Source organism: Dasypus novemcinctus, chromosome 12 (genome assembly GCF_030445035.2).
Source record: "Dasypus novemcinctus isolate mDasNov1 chromosome 12, mDasNov1.1.hap2, whole genome shotgun sequence".
NCBI classification, from domain to species: Eukaryota; Metazoa; Chordata; class Mammalia; order Cingulata; family Dasypodidae; genus Dasypus; species Dasypus novemcinctus.
Genome location: NC_080684.1, coordinates 74788668 through 74809075, shown reverse-complemented (window position 1 = coordinate 74809075; position 20408 = coordinate 74788668). Strand labels below are relative to the sequence as shown.

Sequence of the window (20408 nt, the reverse complement as noted above, 5' to 3'; positions counted from 1 at the left end):
TGATATTGTCTTCTATCACATTACACAATTATTGGCTTGTGATTTCAACACAGGCCGATACAAGCTAAAGACAAGTTTGTGTGGACAGTAAAGAACTGTAACAGTCAATGTGGGCTTTAAAGAATTGAATGGCATGCATGCAGGTATGTATTATACATGCCATTCTTTCTCATATATGATTTGTTTCAATCCAGCTCTTAAAGAGCACAGGTCGGGGCAGCCACAAGACCAAAGAACACACTCAGTACAGTGTCAGACATGAGCTTTTTTTATTGGAACTTACAGACAGGAGTGATTTTCTCTGGTGGTGGTGGTTTAGTGAATGGAGATAGAGCTCTATGAAGAGGCGGGAAATTGAGAGGCAATAAAAAGGATCTCAGAGGGATGACATTTTATAACAGAGTTCCTGCTAGGGCCACATGGGGTCTGGTGATGTTACTGTAGGAAGAATTGTACAGCCTGGAGAAAATTACAGTCTATGATAACATCTGTACATTGTTTCCTTGTGAGGAAATTTGTTATATTTTAACTTGTGTCCTGGGGCAGGCAGACAGCTGTGACACTGATGGCTGAGAATCCCTTAGGGAGGGGAAGCCAGGGCCAGGGACCCACAGGACTCTCAAGTGATTAAAAGACAAACACTCTAAAATATACCCTGAGGATGAGGTTGCATCAAGTCTCTCACAAATGTGTTTTTTTGGAGTTAAGATATCAATACTCTGATTAAATAAAACATAAATAAGAAAGAGATGAAATCTACAATATTTACAATAAAAATTCCCCAACTACAACTATATTGAAACTATAACATATCTAAGGAGAGAACGGCAACTTGAAGGGGATCAGCAAATTTTGGTAGAACAGAGAAAAAGGGAGGTCACAGAAGCAAATGTGGGCTAGACCAATTACTCATTATTTAGAGTTCTCCCATTGGCTGCGTGATTTCTATTATGTTAATGGCTGCAAAAATCTTGTGATAGACAACAAATTTAAAGATTTTGATCCCTTAGAAAATAGCTCTTTCTTTGCCTTATAATATTTTAGAGTTGGTTTACCTAGAGTTCTTTGTTTCTGCTATCAACAATCTTTTTATTATAATTCAGCTTCCCAAGGGGACTACATACAGAGAGTGTATTGAGGATTCAGGTTGCCATTTTGGTATAATAGAGTATTTAGAATTTAAGGTAATTCTGCCCCTAAGAGATAAAGTGGATTTCTAAATTTTTGAAATGTTTAAGGATTTGCCACTGATACTAGATAGTGAAAACAATTTTTAATATAATGATGATCCCTTTCACAGGCAATTGGCTCTCAGCTGTTTTTCCCTGGGATAACCTTTCTAAATGCACAATTTTTTTTCTACTTAAAATGTCTATAATGACTATCTGATAATATTTAGATCACCACCATCATCATCATCATAAGTGAAAAAACAATTTATGCATGGAAGTGCTACAGGTTAAAAAAACATGGTTTATTAGAAAAGGCTATTAGAAGGAACAATTGCCATGTGTTGGGGTGGGAAAGACTGAAACTTAAAAAAAAAAACATACTGAATTACTTCATCATAAAATCAAGCGCTAGAGTTTGGAAGGTTCCAAATATCTTATTTCCAGTCCAATTTCTTTGTTTTCAATTACTGTGACTGACTCTTCCCTTCCTTGGCCCCCCTCTCCCTTTCTCATGAGATTGCTGATTTCAACCTATGCCAAATTATCCTTCTGGCATCCTTACTTGGGGAACAAGGACAGTCAGGGAAAAGGAAACATGAACTGACTTTGTTATTAGATAATATTTTTCAATCTTTCACCAAAGTTCTCTACCAATAATATTTGGGGACTTTCAGTTAGAATTAGATGATACATTTTGTGAGAACTAAGATATTGGAAACCTATTAAGTTTCTGGAGCCTAAGGGGATAATGGCAAATGGAGTCCTGAATAAACCAGGATAAAACTAAAGTAGAAAATCTTTCTGGCAACTAAAAATGGAATAATGCCATTTTCTGACTACAAGTTAAGGAAATGAGAAAATAGATATAGGAACAAGGGAAAAAAAAATGCTGAGGTCCCAGGTCCCAGAGGACACCTAAACTAGAGAGGGGATGTTTGAATGAAGCCCTTAAATCAACTCTAGTTTCTTTAGTATTGAGGGTTTTTTTAATTTAAACACTGTATTGAATACAAAGCGGCATTAACTTTTCAAGTTGGGAATTTACATATAGTAATTACATGTTAAAATAGATGGAGGAAAACACCAAGAAGAAAGTATGTGCATGTTCTATTTGCATAATATCTTCATGTTATAGATTGAATTGTATTCTCCAAAAAAGATACAGTCAAGTTTTAACTCCTCATCCTATGAATGTGACCTCATTTGGAAACAGGATCTTTGAAGATCTTATTAGTTAAAATAAGGCCAAATTGGATTGGGTGGGTCCTTATTATAATATTACCTGTTTCCTTATAAGCAGAAGAAATTTAGACAGACAGTGAGAGAGAGAGAGAGAGAGAAATGATCATGTGACAGAGCAGAGATTGAGTTATGTTGCCAAAAAACAAAAAATGTCATGTATTGCCTTCTACCCACACCTGGAATAGATTCTTTCCTTTAAGAGAAAGCAAAACCTGATGACACCTCAATTTCACACTTATAGTCCCCCAAACTGGGAGATAATAAATTGCTGTTGTTTTAAGTCATCCAATTTATAGTAGAGGGAGACCTTGGACATATTGAGGGTTTGGTTCTAGACTATTGAGATAAAGCAAGTCACATGAATTTTTTGGTTTCCCAGTGTATACAAATGTAATGTTTGCACTAGACTGTGGTCTATTGAGTGTGCAATAACATTATGTCTAAAAAAACAATGTACATACTTTAACTTAAAAATACTTTATTGCTAAAAATGCTAACACACATCTGAGAATTTAGCAGGTCAAAATCATTTTTTTTTTGATGAATCAATTTTACTGGTACATATCAATAAAGCATAAATTCATCCAAAGTGTACAATCAGTAGTATTTGGTATAATCACATAATTGTGCATTCATCACTTAAATCATTATTAGAACATTTTCATGATTCCAATAATAATAATAAACAAAAACCAGACAAACAAAAAAACTTACTACCTCTATGCTTCCTCTGCCATTCATAGCGCTATTTTGTTTCCTTCTCTCTAGTTTATTTGTACTTATATTTTGTAAAAAAATCTTATATATGCAATATTACCCTCATTCATATTTCACATGAAGTTTCACTTTGTTATAGTGTTGTAGAATTTGAGAGAAGTTCAATTATTTGAATATAGAGAGGCCAGGACTCAGGAATGATTTTGAGAAGGAAAAATGGTTTATTGATGGCCGGCTGGACTTGGGAACTTCTGTTTGAATCCCGAGCCCCAAACAAGATTTTCAAACCTCTTTTATACAGAGAGGAAAGGCCAAATGGTCCCTTTGTTTCAGTTCTCAATAGGCTTCAATTAGCATATATATCTTCCACATCTTAGGTAAGCTTTTAGCATGGACTCCAGACATTCTAGATAAGCTTTTAGCATATTTACTTTTTGCATTTCCCCTAAATACTTAAAGTTTATAGCCCTTGCATTGTTAAACTGTTTCCTGGGACTGGAGCCTGTTGTCATTGTCCCTAAGGGCAGGACTGCAGCCTCTTACCATTCCACACCCACAGCCTTCAGCTTAGGTTATCTCTGAAGAGACAAAGAGCCTTCCACCCATAGCCCACAACAATAGTCCCATTATATATATATATATACAAATTATATATATGCATATTGTGTATATATATACAAATTACATATATGTATATTGTGTATATATATACAAATTATAAAATATATTTAGTTCATAATAGCACAATCATACACTATTTGTTCTTTTGTGTCTGACTTGCTTCACTCAACGGAATGTCCTCCAGGTTCATCGTGTTGTCATATGCTTAATCACTTAATTTCTTCCTATAGCTGCACAATATCCCATTTTGTGTATACACCACAATTTGTTTATCCATTCGTTGGTTGATGACCACATGGGATGTTTTCATCTTTTGACAACTACAGATAATGATGCTGTGAACACTGGTATGCAGATAGGTGTGCAGATACCTGCTTGTGCCCCTGCTCTTTGTTCTTCTGGGAATATAACTAACAGAGGCATTGCCGGGTCACAAGATAGATCTATATCTAACTTCCTTAGGAATCACCAAACTGAATTCCATAATGGCTGTAACATTCTACATTCCCAGCAACAGTGAATAAGTATTCCTATCTCTCCATATCCTCTCCAACACTTGTTGTTTTCTGGGTTATTTTTATAATGGCCCTTTTGGAAGTTGTGAAATGGTATCACATTGTAGCTTTGATTTGCATTTCCCTAATAGCCAGTGGTGTTGAACCATTTTTCAAGTGTTTTTTGGCATTTATATTTCTTCTTTGGACAAATGTCTATCCAAGTCTTTTACCATTTTTTAATTGGGACAATTTGTATTTTTATTGTTGAGTTGTAACATCTCTTTATATCATCAAAGATATTAAACCCTTATTGGACATGTGATTTCTAAATATTTTCTCCATTTCAGTTGGCTGCTTTTTCACCCTTTTGATAAATCCTTTGAGGTGCAAAATTGTTTAATATTGAGGAGGTATCATTTATCTATTTTTTCATTTTTTGCTCATGCTTTGCATGTAAGGTTTAAGAAACGACCGCCTACCTCAAGGTCTTGATGTTTCCCTACATTTTTTTTTTCTAGGAGTTTTATTGTTGTAGATTTTATATCTAGGTCCTTTATCCATTTTGAGTTAATTTTTGTATAAGGTGTGAAATAGGGGTCCTTTTTCTTTCTTTTGGATATGGCTATCCAGTTCTTCCAGCACCATTTGTTGAATAGAGTATTCTAGCCTACCTCGGAAGGCATGACAGGCTTGTCAAAAATCACTTGACTGTAGATGTGAAGGTCTATTTCTCAGTTTTTTACTCAGTTCCATTGGTCATTCTGTCCATCATTATGCCAGTAACATGTTTTTTTTTCTATCACAACAGCTAAACAATATGCTTTAAAGTCAGGAAGTAGGAGTCCTCTAACTTTATTCTTCATTTTTAAGACATGTTTTGCTTATTTGGGGGCACTTACCCTTCCAAATAAATTTGATAATTGGCTTTTCCATTTCTGCAAAACAGAATGTTAGGATTTTTATTGGGATTGTGTTGAATATGTAAATCAGTTTGGGTAGAACTGACATCTTAACAATATTAGTCTTCCAGTCCATGAACATGGAATGTACTTCCATTTGTTTTAGTCTTCTTCAGTTTTTTTTGGCAATGTTTTTTAGTTTTCTAAATACAGGTTCTTGGATAGATTATTCCTAAATATTTTGTTCTTTTAGTCATTATTATAAATGATTTTTAAAAAGTTTACTCCTCAGATTGCTCATCAGTAGTGTATAGAAACACTATTTTTGTGCATCTATTAATCTCGTATCCTGTCAATTTCCTGAACTTGTCTATTAGTACTAGTAGCTTTGTTGTAAATTTTTGAGGATTTTCTAGATATAGAATCATATCAGTGAATAGTGAAAGTTTTAGTTCTTCCTTTCCTATTTTTGTGCCTTTTATTTCTTTATCTAGCCTAATTGGCTCTAGTAAGAACTTCAAGCACACTATTAAATAACAGTGGTGACAGCGGGCATCTTTGTCTTGCTCCTGATCTCAAGGGAAAAACTTTTGGTCTTTCACCATTGAGTACAATGCTAGCTGTAGGTTTTTCATATATGCACTTCACCATAATGAGAAATCTTCCTTCAATTCCTATTTTTTGGAGTGTTTTCATCAAGACAGGATGTTGTATTTCATCAAACACATTTTCTTCATCAATCCAGAGGATCATGTGATTTTTCTTCCTCAATATATTAATTTGGCTTATTATAGTAATTGATTTTCTTGTGTTGAACCATCTTTGCATACCTAGGATAAAACCAACTGATCACAGAGTATAATTCTTTTAACAAGCGTTTGGATTTGGTTTGCATTTTTTTTTGAGGATTTTTGCGTCTATATTCATTAGAGATATTGGTCTGTAATTTTCTTTTTTCATAGTAACTTTATCCATTTTTGATATTAAGGTGATGGCTTCACAGAATGAGTTTGGTAGCATTCTTTCCTGTTCAATTTTTTTGAAGAGCTTGAGCAAGATTATTACTAGATCATCTTTGAATGATTGATGGAATTCACCTGTGAAGCCAACTGGTCTTGGGCTTTTCATCTTTGGGAGGTTTTTATGACTGTCTCAATCTCTTTACCCATGGTTCATTTTTTGAGGTCTTCTATTACTTCCAGGGTTAGTGTAGCTTGTTGGTGTGTTTTTATGAATTTGTCTTTCTTGTCTACATTATTGAGGTTTTTGTTGTATGGTTGTTCACAGTATCCTCTTATGATCTCTCTTATTTCTGTGGGTTCAGTGGTAATGTTCCCCTCCCCCACTTCTGGTTTTATTTATTTACATCTTTTTTTTTCTTATAACTAAGGGTTTATCAATTTTGTTAATCTTCTAAAAGAACCAACTTTTGCTTTTGTTGATTCTCACTATTTTTTTTTCTTGATTTCATTTATTTCTACTCTAATCTTTACTCCTTCTTTCCTTTGGCTTGGTTTAGAATGAGTTTGCTGTTCTTTTTCTAATTCCTCCAGGTATGCACTTATCTCTTCAATTTTAGCTCTTCCTTCCTTTCTTTTTTTTTTTAAGGTAAGCACAGCCTTTGCAGGGCCCATAGTTTTGATATGTTGTGTTCTTGCATTCATTTGTCTCAAGATATTTAGTGAATTCTCTTGCAATTGCTCCTTTGACCTGCTGATTATTTAAGAGTGTGTTGTTTAATCTCTAGGTATTTATAAATTTTCCTTTTATTGGTTCATTACTGATTTCAAGCTGCATTCCATTATGATCAGAGAATGTTTTTTGTATAATTTCAATCTTTTTAAATTTATTGAAACCTGTCTTGTGACCCAACACATGGTCTAACCTGGTGAAGAATTCATTAGTGTTTGAAAAGAATTTATATCCTGCTGTTGTGGGGTGTAATGCTCTAGAAATGTCTATTAGGTCTAGTTCATTTTTCATAGTATTCAAGCTCTCTGTTTCTTTATTTACTCTCAGACCAAATGTTCTATCCAATACTGAGAGTGGTGTGTTGAAGTCTCCAACTATTATTGTAGAGACATCTATTTCATCTTTCAGTTTTGCCAGTGTGTGCCTCATGTGTCTTGGGGTATCCAGGATAGAAGCATATATATTTAGTATAGTTATTTCTTCTTGGTGAAATTCCCCTTTTATTAATATATAATCAACTTCTTCATCCCTTACAACAGTTTTGCATTTAAAATCTATTTTGTCCAATAACAGCATCACTACTCCAGCCCCCCCCCCACCTTTTTTTGTTTCTTTTTGCATGGAATATCATTTTCCAACCTTTCACTTTTAACCTAGTCTAGTTGTGTCCTTACATCTGAGGTGAGTCTCTTGTAGACATCATAGAGATGGCTTATTTTTAAAAATCCATTCTATCAGTCTATGTCTTTTGATTGGGGAGTTCAAGCCATTAACATTCAATGTTATTACTATAAATACATTGCTTACTTCATCCTTTTGTTCCTTTGGCTTTCCATTGTCATATCATACTATTGTCTGTCTTTTTACCATATAATTTAACTTTCCTAATATTCTTCATTTCTATACTCTTCTCCATGTCTCTCACTCTTGTTTTTTGTTTTGTTTTTTCCTTTCAGGCTGCCACACTCCCTTTAGTATTTCTTGTAATTCTGTTCTTTTGGTAACATACTCTCTCAGTTTTGTTTGTCTGTGAAAACTTTGAACTCACCCTCATTTTTAAAGGGCAATTTGGCCAGATACAGAATTCTTAGGGCAGTTTTTCTCTTTCAATACCTTAAATACATCTACCACTTTCTTCTCATCTCCATGGCTTCTAATGAGAGGTCAGCACTTAATCTTATTGAGGTTTTTTTTTTTATGTGATATTTTCTTTTCCCTTGCTGCTTTCAGAATCCTCTCTTTACCTCTGATATTTGTCATTCTGAATAGTAGATGTGTCAGAGTAGATCTATTTGGATTTATTCTATTTGAGGTACATTGCCCTCCTTGGATATTCATATTTATGTCTTTCAGAGGGGTTGGAAGATTTTCAGTCATTATTTCCTCAAATATTCTTTCTGCCTCTTTTCCATTCTCTTCTTCTGGGATACTGATAACATGCATGTCTGTGTGTTTCACATTGTCATTCAACTCCCTGAGCCTTGTTCCTTTTTTTTTCCATTCTTTTCTCTTTCTGTAATCTTGTCTTTTCCAGTTCAGATGGTCTATCTGTGAAATCACTAATTCTGTCTTCAAGCAATTAAAATCTTCTGTTATGTGCCTCTAATGCATTTTTTAGGAGGTACCAGGAATGAACCCAGGATGTCTTACACTTGAAGCAGGTGCTCAATCACAGTCTAATGCATTTTTAATCTCATTCATTGTGGCTTTCATTCCCATAAACTCTGTTACTTTTCTTTGTGGGCTTTAAAATTGTTCTTTATGCTCATCCAATGTCTTCTTTTTTTTTAATCTTTTTTTTAAAGATAAATAAACCATGCAAAATGTTACAATAAAAAATATAAGCAGTTCCTATATACCCCACTCCCCACACCCCTCACTCCTCCCACACTGACAACTTCTATCATTAGTGTGGTACATTCATTGCATTTGATGAGTACATTTTGGAGCGTTGCTACACAGCATGGATTATGGTTTATGTTGTAATTTACACTCTCTCCCAGTCTATTAAGTGGGTTATGGCAGGATATATAATGTCCTGCATCTGTCCCTGCAATATCATTCAGGACAACTCCAAGTCCCAAAAATGTCCCCACATCACATCTCTTCCTCCCTCTCCCTGCCCTCAGCAACTACTGTGGCCACTGTCTCCACATCAATGATACAATTTCTTCCATTGCTAGAGTCACAATAGTTCTATAATAGAATACCAATTAGTCCACTGTAATCCATATTTTATTCCTCCATCCTGTGGACGCTGGGATGGCAATGTCCACTCCACCTCTAAATCGAGAGGGGGCTTAGATCTCACATGGCTGATGGATGGGGTTCTGCTTTCAGCTGTAGATTCTCTCGGTTCCTTGGTGTGCAGGTTGAACACCCTCACCTCCCTGTTAGCTGACCTGGGTAAGTTCAACAAACCAGAGAATAGGAGTTGCAACTCTGCTGAGGCTCAGCGCCCAGCTGGCACATGGACAGTCCAGAGATTCAAGTCTCCTGAGCATACACCAACCCCAGTGCTAACCACAGGTTCAGTAAAAGTGACAGAAGAGGCATGTGAGGAGAGGTCACATCTAACTCCAACTCCATCACACTCAGGAGCACAAATTCCAAAGTAGGGCCCACTGGCAAGGCACTGAACTCCAGAGCCATCTGTCTCATATGACTGTAGGACCTGGTAGCCCTCAGAAGCATCACTACCAGAGTCTTCTTAATATCCTTTATCTCTTTAGTCATACTTTCCTTCAGTTCCTTGACTTGATCTAGGAGATTTGTGTGATTATCATTGATTTCTTAAGGATATTCAGTTTGTTCCTTTGGCTGGGGCATCTCTTCCTATTTCCTAATATGACTTGTAATTTTTACTGATGTCTAGGCATCTGTATATGTTTGTGAATTTACTCTGATGGTCAATTTCTCTCTCTTGCTTGGTGTTTTGTTTTTGTTTTTGTTTTTCACTGCTCATTTTTGATTTTTGGTTCAATTTATTTTTAGTCTTTAACAATGCCCAGCTCAAGGTATCAAAACTGGGACAGAGATTCAGTAATGGGGCACAGATTTTTCCCAGGAGCTGTGACTAAGGAGAAACTGAAAAGCAGTTTTTATCCTTGCAATTTCCTGGATGGCAAGCAGATGGCATTCTTCAGTGACCATTTCTGCAGAGGTTTTATTTTTAACCTTTGTTTTTCCAGGTTTCTGATCTGGCCTGAGCCAAGATTCAAAGCAGTCTGTGCTGGCTGAATTCACTGAGGAGAACCCAGTCTTTGCCCTCTGAAGCCCTCTCCCTCTTCCCTTATAACAGCTGATAGCAAGGAAGACATGTTCCGCTCTCAGCCTGCTGCAGTGAGGTTTTATACAGGCATAATGTCTTGAGGGTGAGGTCTGGGTGCCCTTCCAGGCCACCGTGGGGGTTTAGTAAGTCATGTTTGTTTATTTCAGGTTCTTCGTCCATTTGTCCCACACCTTCCTGGGAGTTGCATAGCACTGTACTGGTATCCTGACCCTCAAAACAGGTCCTTTTGACCCTTTCTCCATTGTTTTCGTGAGAATTGACCCCTACCTGCTTACTTTGACACCATTTTCCTGGAACTCCCATCCTGGTTGTAATCATTTTACCAATGGAAATTCTTGCCTTGATGTTGATGGCTATTGACAGATCAGGGTGTTGCTTGTTGAAGGTTGGGGACATTGTGGAATTTCTTAAAATAAGACAACAATGAAGTTGTCCACCTAGATTGATTCCTCCTTTCATGAAAGATTTATCTGTAGCGTCTGTTGCTGTTTCATAGCATTTTACTCACAATATAACTTCTTTCAAAATTGAAATCAATCATCTCAAACTCTACCACTGCTATGTCACATAAGTTAATGCAGTATTCTAAAATCTTTGTTATCATTTCAACAATGTTCATGGCATCTACTAAGCGTAGATTCAGTCTCAAGAAATCACTTAGAAGCAACTCCTCGTTTGTGCAAGTTTAAAAATAATATTGTAGCAATCTTCAGGCTCTACTTCTAATTCTAGCCCTTTGCTATTTCCATCTTATCTGCAGATACTTCCTCCACTTAGGTCTTGAATCCTTCAAAATCATCTATGAAGGTTAGAATCAACTTCTACCAAACTCCCATTAATGTTGATATTTTGGCCTCTTCTTAGGAATCATGAGTGATCTTAAATGCTTCTAGAATGGTGAATCTTTTCCAGAAGGTTTTCAATTGACTTAACGCAGATCCATCAGAATAATCACTATCTATAGCAGTATAATCTTACAAATACTCTTCCTTTCACTTGAACACTTAGAACCCATTGTAAGGTTATTAATTGGCCTAATTTCAACATTATTGTATCCAAGGGCTTAAAGAACCTTGAGGAGAGGGAGAGAGATAGGGAATTGCTGGCTGACGGAGAAGTCTTATTAAGTTCACTGTCTCATATGGGCATGTTTGTGGGGCCCCCAAACAATTACAATCATAACATAAAGATCACTGATCAAAGGTACCATAACAGACATAATAATAATGAGAAAGTCTGAAATATTGTGAGAATTACCAACAGAGACATGAAGTGAGCACATGCTGTTGGAAAAATGGCACCAAAAATGACTCCACACAGGATTGCCATAAACTTTCCATTTGTGAAAAGCACACTATCTGCAAAGTGCAATAAAGCGAAGGACAATAAGATGAGGTATGTCTACGTATTAGGGCAAATTATATTAGCAGCTTTAACAAATAACTCCAAAATCACTATGGCTTAACTAAATAAAAGTTTATATTTTGTTGGTACAACTATCCAGCACAAATCAACTGGCTTCTTCTCCTCCATGTAGTCATTCTGGCATGCAAACTTCTTTCATGCTAGAGCTTCACCACCTTCAACTTGGGATTTCAAAATCGTACTTGTATCATTCAGGTGACAGAATGAGGGAAGAGGACCAATATGAAGACAGTATACTCATTCTCTGCTGGCTTGAGGTAGATGTAACACATTACTTCCTCTACCATTAAATTGGATAGAACTAGCCCCATGACCTGACCCATTTTCAAGTTACCTGGAGAATGTATATAAACTGAATGCCCAGGAGGAAAATGAAACAATTGGGCTAATACATGATGTTATCTCCCTCACCATGTTTAAACAGGCTAATGTTCCATTCTGACATAATACTTATTTTTCATAAAATGAGATAAAAGTCTAAAAAATTATATAGGATTTTACAATCCATCTACATCAGTGCTACATGATATTTTTCTAACTTTTCACTTTCAGGAGAAAGTGATTGGCTACCAAGTGCTCCTATAGAGTAACATGGCCCATGGTACTCATCCTTCAAGACCAGCAACTGAATTTTACTAACATAATCAGCATGATCAGATTCTAAGTAATGAATGATGCCAAACAAAAATCCCGAGGCTTGATATATAAAAAGATAGTCCATTTATGAACTTTTAATGTAAATATGTATTACCCAGTGACCAAAATGCTCACTTTCCCTATTAGTTTTACATCACGAGAAAACCTTAAAATAACTTCAACTTTTTAAAGGATAGGGAAGGCACCATTCTGTGACTATAATCCTGATCCTATATGTAGGTACACTAAAATCTACATTTATTTCTATTCTAATGAGAACAATTACATCCTCATTCATCAATGAATACCAATGAACCAACAAGGATCTCAGTACATATATACTTTCACTTCTTTCTTTAGGTAAGTCAGTCATTGTTAGTTCATAGATTCCAAACAAGCTCTATCGAAAGAAGTCAAAGCACATTTCCTTTTTTTTTTATCTATTCGTACCTATCATAAAGGTATATTGGCAGATGTGGGGTTGTCTGAACCATAATTTATATCTTTTCACAGCTATTTTTATAGCTGTTCCTTAGCCATTTAAAAATATTTTCTTACTTTGACATCTAAAACAATCCCTAAAATGTCAAAAATTGCCATTGTCTATCTATATTGCTTCAACAGCATGTATCCAATTTTCTACTAATTGCCAGCACACTGTAGTAGCACTAGGAATATAATGATGGGGAAAAAAAACAAAAACAGATAGTGTTTCCCCTCATGGGGAGGCAGGCATGAAACAAATACTCAGAATATACAACATAAAAATTTCTATCTGCGTCTGCTGTGTAAAAAACAAGCCAAAAGCTTAGTAGCTTCAAACAACAATTATTTAGTCCTAATTCTGTGGTTCAGTAGTTTGGGTTGTGCTATGCTTCTGGTTTGTGAGGGACCCCTTCATACATCTGCAATCAGCAGCTGCCTTACGCAAGGCTGGTTGGATGACGTTGGCTTTAGCTGAGGTGGTTTTTCCCTTCTCCATGCGCTCCCTCATCCTTCAACAGGCTAGCCCTCAAACTGTTACAATATTCCTTCTACCACATTCTATTGACTAAAACAAACCACAAGGCCAACCTAAATTCAAGAGATTAAGAATTAGGCTCTACCTCTTGATTATATGAATCAAGTCATAATGGGCTTTCGGTAAAAGGAGGGAAGCACCTAAAACAATTTTAAAAAGAATCTACCACAAGTATATGGTAGATATATCAAAAGGAGTGCACAATGCAGTGAGAGCCCAAAAAGCATATTTATCAAAGTTTGGTAGATCATGAGAAGTTTCCCCGAAGAAGTACACTTCAACTGGTTATGAAGGATGAAAAATAGTTAATTAGCAAAGATGGTGAGAGAAAGGAGGACAATGAAGGACTAGTGTAAGCAAATGTCCCATAGAAGAAGGAGCATTGAAAGTATAGGTGACTAAAAACGGCCAGAGCAACTTAACCAAACAACAAAAGAGCAAATTTGGTATGAAATGGAAAAAGGAGACACAAGAAGTACCAAAGTATGCAGGACCCATAAAACAAAGCGTTTTTAATTTATTCTAATATTAGTAGCAAACATTTCTATGACACTATGTGTCTGGAATTAATCTGTTTTATAGACATTAGCAGTTTAATACTAACACAACTGTACTATGTATACATGATTTTATAAAGAAACTGAGGTTAAAGGAGGTAAAGTAATTTGTCCAAGTTCTCACAGATAAGCCTAGATTCAATTTCATCAGTCTGAATCCTTCCTTTTATTTTTTTTAATTTAATTTAATTTGTTTCCTCTTTATTTTTTTAATGTTATAATAAAAAAATATGAGGTCCCCATATACCCCCTACCCCCCTCGCCCCACTCCTCCCACATCAACAACCTCTTTCATCATCGTGTCACATTCATTGCATTTGGTGAATACGTTTTGGAGCACTGCTGCACCACATGGATAGTGGTTTACATTGTAGTTTACACTCTTCCCCCAGTCCACTCAGTGAGCCATGGCAGGGCATACAATGTACAGCATCTGTCCCTGCAGTACCAACCAGGACAACTCCAGGCCCTGAAAATGCCCCCACATCATATCTCTTCTTTCCTCTCCCTACCCTCAACAGCTACCGTGGGCACTTTCTCCACATCAATGCTACAATTTCTTCCATTACTAATCACAATACTTCCATAGTAGAATATCAGTAAGTCCACTCTAATCTATACTCTATTCCTCCAGCCTGTGGACCCTGGGATGGTTATGTCCACTCCCCCTCTATATGAAGAGGGGCTTAGTTTCCCCATGGGTGATGGATACAATTCTGCTTGCAGTTGTAGGCACTCTTGACTCCCTGGTGTGGTGTTTGACCTTCTTCACCTCCCTGTTAGCTGACCAAGGTAAGTCCAATAAACCAGACTGTAGGAGTTGCAAATCTACTGAGGCTCTGGGCCTGGCTGTCACATGGACAGTTCAGAGATTCAGGTCTCCTGAGTATACACCAACCTCAGGCCCAATCACAGGTCTGGTAAAAGTAACAGAAGAGGCATGTGTAAAAGGTCATATCTGAGTCCAACCCCATCACACTCAGGAACACAAACTCCAAAATAGGGCCAACTGACATGGCACTGAACTCCAGAGCCATCTGCCATAACTGTAGAACCTGTGGGTCTCTGTAACCCTCAGAAGAACCAGTACCTGGGCTTCTATCTACTTTGGCTGTCTCTGGACAAATAAGCTCTAGTGCTTCTGCAGGGCCATTGCTCTTGTGGTTCCTAAGAACAAAAGAAAGTCTTTAAAGGTTCTGAAGCAGGGGTTGAGATTATCAGATTTGGAGTTTAAAGAGTTCATTCTAGCTCAAAGGTGAGTACATATTGGACTAGAAACAAACTTCATGAAAGTAGACCATTCCTGTATTCTAGGCAATAAATGATAGTAACTTAGATTATGGTGATGATGGTAAACAGGGAGAAAAAACAGTTAATGACACGTTTAGAAAATAACATTGTCAAGTAATATGGGCAGTTGATCATAACTTAAGCATAATGTTTGGAGTAAACCTTCAGGCTGGTTGATAAAGACTGGTAAACTTTACATCCATTTACAAATTCATTCATTCATTCACTGATTCTTTCATTCATTCATTGAAGTAAGAATCCAATCTGAGCAAAATGGATTCTTTCATAGCATAAATTCCATCACACAAATATTACCTCTTTGCTGAGTTTCTCATTGGAAACTTTACTACAGATCAAGTGCTGTAGTACTTGAATATCAAAAATAAAACACAATGAGTATATTCATTTAAACACAAAGCTTAATGGCAGCAAATTGTTCATGACCATCATAGGTATGCTCACAGGCACGAGGGTCAGCAAGTTGAACATGAAGTCTATACTGAAGGAACTGTGTAGGAAGCAAGGAAATCAGGGAGAAATGTGCCTGCTATTTCTGAACACACGTTTTAAAATAACATTTTTACTCTGAAACTAAGGCAAATAAATTAAGTAGGCTTACTGGTAGGGATGAGGTTATATAGATAGTTCTGTTTGTTTGTTTGTTTGTTGCTAAGGGATAAATGGATTTAATCCAAATTATTTTTATTTTTAACCAAAAGTTATATTCACTTAAAATGGTGCCTCTGTGGATGGATAATTCTGCTGATTGTTGTAAAATGAAAGTCTCAAATCTTCTGTGGTATTATTAATAACAACCTAAATATTACTTATAAAAGACTCAGTACACATAATCTGGTGAAAGAAATGCAACTGAGTTATTTTCTACTAAGTCCTTATTCCTCCAAAGAGAAAGTGTCTGAGACACTTCAGAGTCATTGCAGCCCCCTTTCCCTGGGGATTGTATTGGGGTCCTGGCTGCTTACCTGGAGGCAAAGCCGGGCAGTGCAGGCAGACTGAGGCAGGCCTAAGGAACCTTTCCTTGGCACTGTTGTCTCTCCAGGCGGACATCTGCAGACACCTCACCCTACCTAGATCACTGCCTGTGGGCTAAGCATTTGCCATCTCATGTCATAAATTTTCTACAGCCCTACAGCCAGGTAATAAGAGTGGAAATAGATCATTTGCTGCAAACCAATCAACTCAAAGATGTGTTTTGCTAGTACCAAAGAAGATAAGTAAATGCATTAAAGACCAAGATCAAAATTATGTAGAAATGACCCTTTGTATTGTATTCTTAGTCTTTAGGGAAATATAATGAGCAGATTGATTAGACTTAGTAGGAAATAAATGAGAATAAAAGAAATAGTAAAAAGGCAAAGAATTAGAGGAAAACTCTGGATTTGATCCAAATTATTTTTATTTTTAACCAAAAGTTATGTTCACTTAAATGTTCACTTAAATGGTGCTTCTGTGGATGGATAATTCCGGATGGATGAAGAATTAAGGAATGTTTCTATCAGAGGCTTAATTGCAATTGTATTTGAGTAGCTCGAGAAAAGGGAGCAGGGATGTTTTCAGACCATTTGTGTTTATGCTCAAATTTAGATTTCTGCAGTATAAGCGTAGTCTGCCACATGTTGATGCTCCTCTGGCCTCATTCCTTTGCATACATTGCCTCACACCTTCTTATCTCGGTATGAAAACTGTTAGAAGAGGAAGTAAGACAGAAGCTTAAATCCTGTCTAATAGTAGAAATACAAGGGTCTACAATGCAACAAGCTCTCCAGGCACAGTACACTGAAGTTACAGTTGTGCAATTTTGCTGAACTGTAAAGGTATTACTTTCCTTTGTTTTTTCCCCCCCTTTTGTTTTAAAAGTTGTGCAGCATTCAGATTTTTATTAACAAGTGAGTATGAACAAAACAGTTCTGATAAAGACAAAAGCTATATTTCCTCATTATGGTGTATGATCAGAGATATCTTACAGCTTCACATCAAACCAGTGGAAAAAAATTATCTGTAAAAAGTATGTGCAAACATTTTTTTCTACAAAGCTAAAGATTCAAGGCAACGTGTCTGGAATGTGTTTCTCTCTAGGCTGACTCCATTTCATGAAACATCTGTCTCAATTTCCGCTCTTCCTGCAGCCTCCTTTTGGTCTCTCCACAAATCCATTCCTTCTTAATATGCCTCATTCTGACCTCGCAGATGGAAACCGTATGTTTATCTGTGACCATTCTTTTCTCCAGAGATTTTTTTCCCAACTTTATAACATCATCAAGTAGGGTTTCCTAATGCACCAGATAAGGTATCATCTGCTTTTGGTTTGATTTCATGGCTTTAAAATGAACACTAACACACCCACTGTTACTTTTATAAAAAAGATTTAAATATTTTTTTAAAATATTTAGAAGTTTAATTCACTGAATTCACCATGTTCACACAATGTTTCAGAACCAAAGGGAACTTGCTTGGCTGTAATCAAGTTTTTTTTTTTTTCTTGTTTTTAAACTTGAAACATTATTAAAGCTCTAGCCAGAAAGAATCAACCAGAAGGCAAGGGTGTAGGGGAAATGATCTTCCAATACTTCTTATGTAAATTCAAACTTCAAAAAGATTCTTTTTGTGGAGTAAAAAGGTTATTCACTGTTTTCAAGTTTATTCCTGAGTTGCAGAGATTATTTCCCTTTCCCCATGTTTTTATAACATCCTGTGTTCCCTCATTCAATCTTAGCTACCACCATCAGACAGAAAGAAAGCCCCAGGATGTTTTTTTTTTGTGCATCTGTAGTGGACACCTTATCATTGATTCTTCTGAGCAAAATTTTTAAGGTTAAGCATAGTGAATTAGGCATGTCTTAGACAAGCAAAAATTTTTTTTATTATACTTCAATAAGTACTTGATTGCATATTGTGCTATAACCCAGAGGTAAAAAAGAATAAGCTTCTATCTCAGAGTTTACCTTATAGAGGAGATGCCAAGCAGAACTAACACAGTATAGTGCAGGAAGGGTTGAAATAAAGAAATGCAAAGTGCTACAAAAGCATAGAGAAAGTCATAATTCAGAAATATAAAAGAAATGTTGGTATTTCCTGAGAAAGATCATTTTCAATTGTGAAGCCATTTATCAGAATCTGTCAAAAGTGACATAAAATGATAAGTGAATCTTTAGAATGTCATGGTTCTCTAAAACACCCAGAAAATATTTGGCCTAATTATATACCTATTTTATATATGATATGTACATCATTTTGGCATTAAGTAAGTTTAAAAATAATTTATGTGTCCCTTTGCTTTTTTAATGAAAGCAAGTAAAGTGTAGAAGGGAGCAAGAGACTTATCTGTGTAGGCTCTGGGAATTCTGGGGATGCTGTGAGGATACTGGGTCCCTGAAAGTGTGCTCTGGATATGGCTACCCTAATTGTTCTTGGGCAGATTTCCTGCCCAAGCTTACAAGGTTGTCAGGGAAGTAAACATTTGCTAAACAATAGAAATGAATAGACATTGACAAGGGAAGTGAGCTGAAAGTGAGGGATGGTCCTAAATGCAAACAATATTCTTAGAAGCAATAACATTAGTTAAACTATGCAAGAAGAGAAAAAAATCATGTGCAATCTAAAAATACAATCTCTGAAAAAAAGTTTGAGTATTTTGTCAATTTTATAAATATCTCCAATTGTCTAAGGTCTCAAAGAGGTCAAAATTTGGCATACCAATCATTGTTGGTACTATTTCTTATTCAAAATACTATTGTAAAGATATGAGAAATGTCATACTATATTTAATTAATACAGTTGTTATTTTTCCATATATTTTCATTTAGTAGAAAAGATACTGAACTTTTACTATAAGGAACAGGATATTTGAACATAGGAATTCTAGAATCAAAAGGACTGGAACATATATAAACAAATTTCTTATTAGTTATTGTCTTCCATGGGAACAGAATTAGGGCTGGAGGGTGAAGGGGACTTTCAAATTTTATTCTGCACATTTCTGTATTAACATGAACCTTGACAACAAAAGCATATGCTTATCATGCTATATATTTAGAAAACAATAAATGAAAAATTTTCAACCTCAAAAATGAATAAGGCATAAAAGGACATTCAGAAAGAGCAAGAAGACAACAACTGAAAAGAGAAGTTAGAAAAGATCACTAAGGTTTGAGAAGAAAAAAGTTGAGAACAGTAACTAGAACCACGTGTCCTCCCAGGCAAGTAGGTCTTCATCCCCGTGTTTAACTCAGAACATGTGCGCCCTCTTGTGGCAATTACGGATACATTTTAAATTTGGGTGCTGCGCAGCTTGATGGAAAAGGCTGCCAGATGAAACTCTGCTTCTTTCTCAGATTGAAATAGCCACGGTGATGCCTTCGGGGAACAGGGAGCTCCTCACCCCACCGCCACTGCCCGAGGAAGCCGAAGAGGAGGAGGAGGAGTCCACTCCCAGGCTCATCGACGGCTCTTCCCCACAGGAGCCGGAATTCCCTGGCGTTCTGGGCCCGCACACTAAGGAAGGTGGGCTACATCAGAGGTGGTCCCGCAGGGAACCGGCATGATCCAAGGAGAAGGTTTCAGAAGAGGCTAGGTTGGGAGCTAGGAGAGGCACATGTATTTGTTTTTCAAATATGAAAGAGCTGTAATCATTCAGCTTTGACTTAATTGAAAGGATCCAGTCACCAAAGATTTGTGATGGAAATACTACTCAAAAGCTTTGTGGTGAATTTCATTCTTGGAACAATGGGTACTTTATTAGCAAGATCAGAGTCTATGCCTCTGAGATAGGCCAAAGCAGTTAAGAGAATGACGATGAAGAGAGTAATAATAATATTTCACTCTGATGGAGCACTTGGGGCCGTGATGTTCGGCATGTTCCATTATCTTATTTGGCTACTGTAATCTCCTTGCCAGGGTGTTAGTATTACTCTTTTCATTGTCAATGAGGAGACTGTAGCTCAAAGAGTTTAGTAACTTGCCAGACGTCCTATAGCTATTAGTTACACAAAAGGGATTTGAAGCCAGCTCACTTTCTCATCTGAACGCTTGTTGGAAAACAAGCTTCTCCCTCAGTCCCAAGAAGCAGCAGACAAAGGAAAAGAGAGAAAGGAATTCCATAAACCCCAGACTCCATTTTAAATAGCCTGAAGGTGGGCCTAAACCAGAGCCTTTAGGAATCCTAGCTCTAAATGTGCCTCTATGATTTGTCTAAACTGTCAGCAGAATTTGCTGGTGTCAACCTTGCAGGTAATTAAGTGAACTCCCACTAGAATAGTTTTACACATGTAGAGAATGCTGTAGTGAGGGGATGTGGAAAAATACATAGGATTCCCCCTGCAAAAGTTTG

The 20408-nt window shown here is 36.5% G+C and overlaps 1 protein-coding gene across 1 annotated transcript in view; it reads left to right on the top strand.

Moving 5' to 3' along the window:
- Positions 1-20408, top strand: part of EPYC (epiphycan) — a 53543-nt gene that overhangs the window by 9747 nt on the left and 23388 nt on the right. The window contains exon 2 of the mRNA XM_004459826.3: positions 19414-19582. Within this exon, the coding sequence (XP_004459883.1) occupies positions 19414-19582 (169 nt within the window). The remainder of the gene's footprint in view (positions 1-19413; positions 19583-20408) is intronic.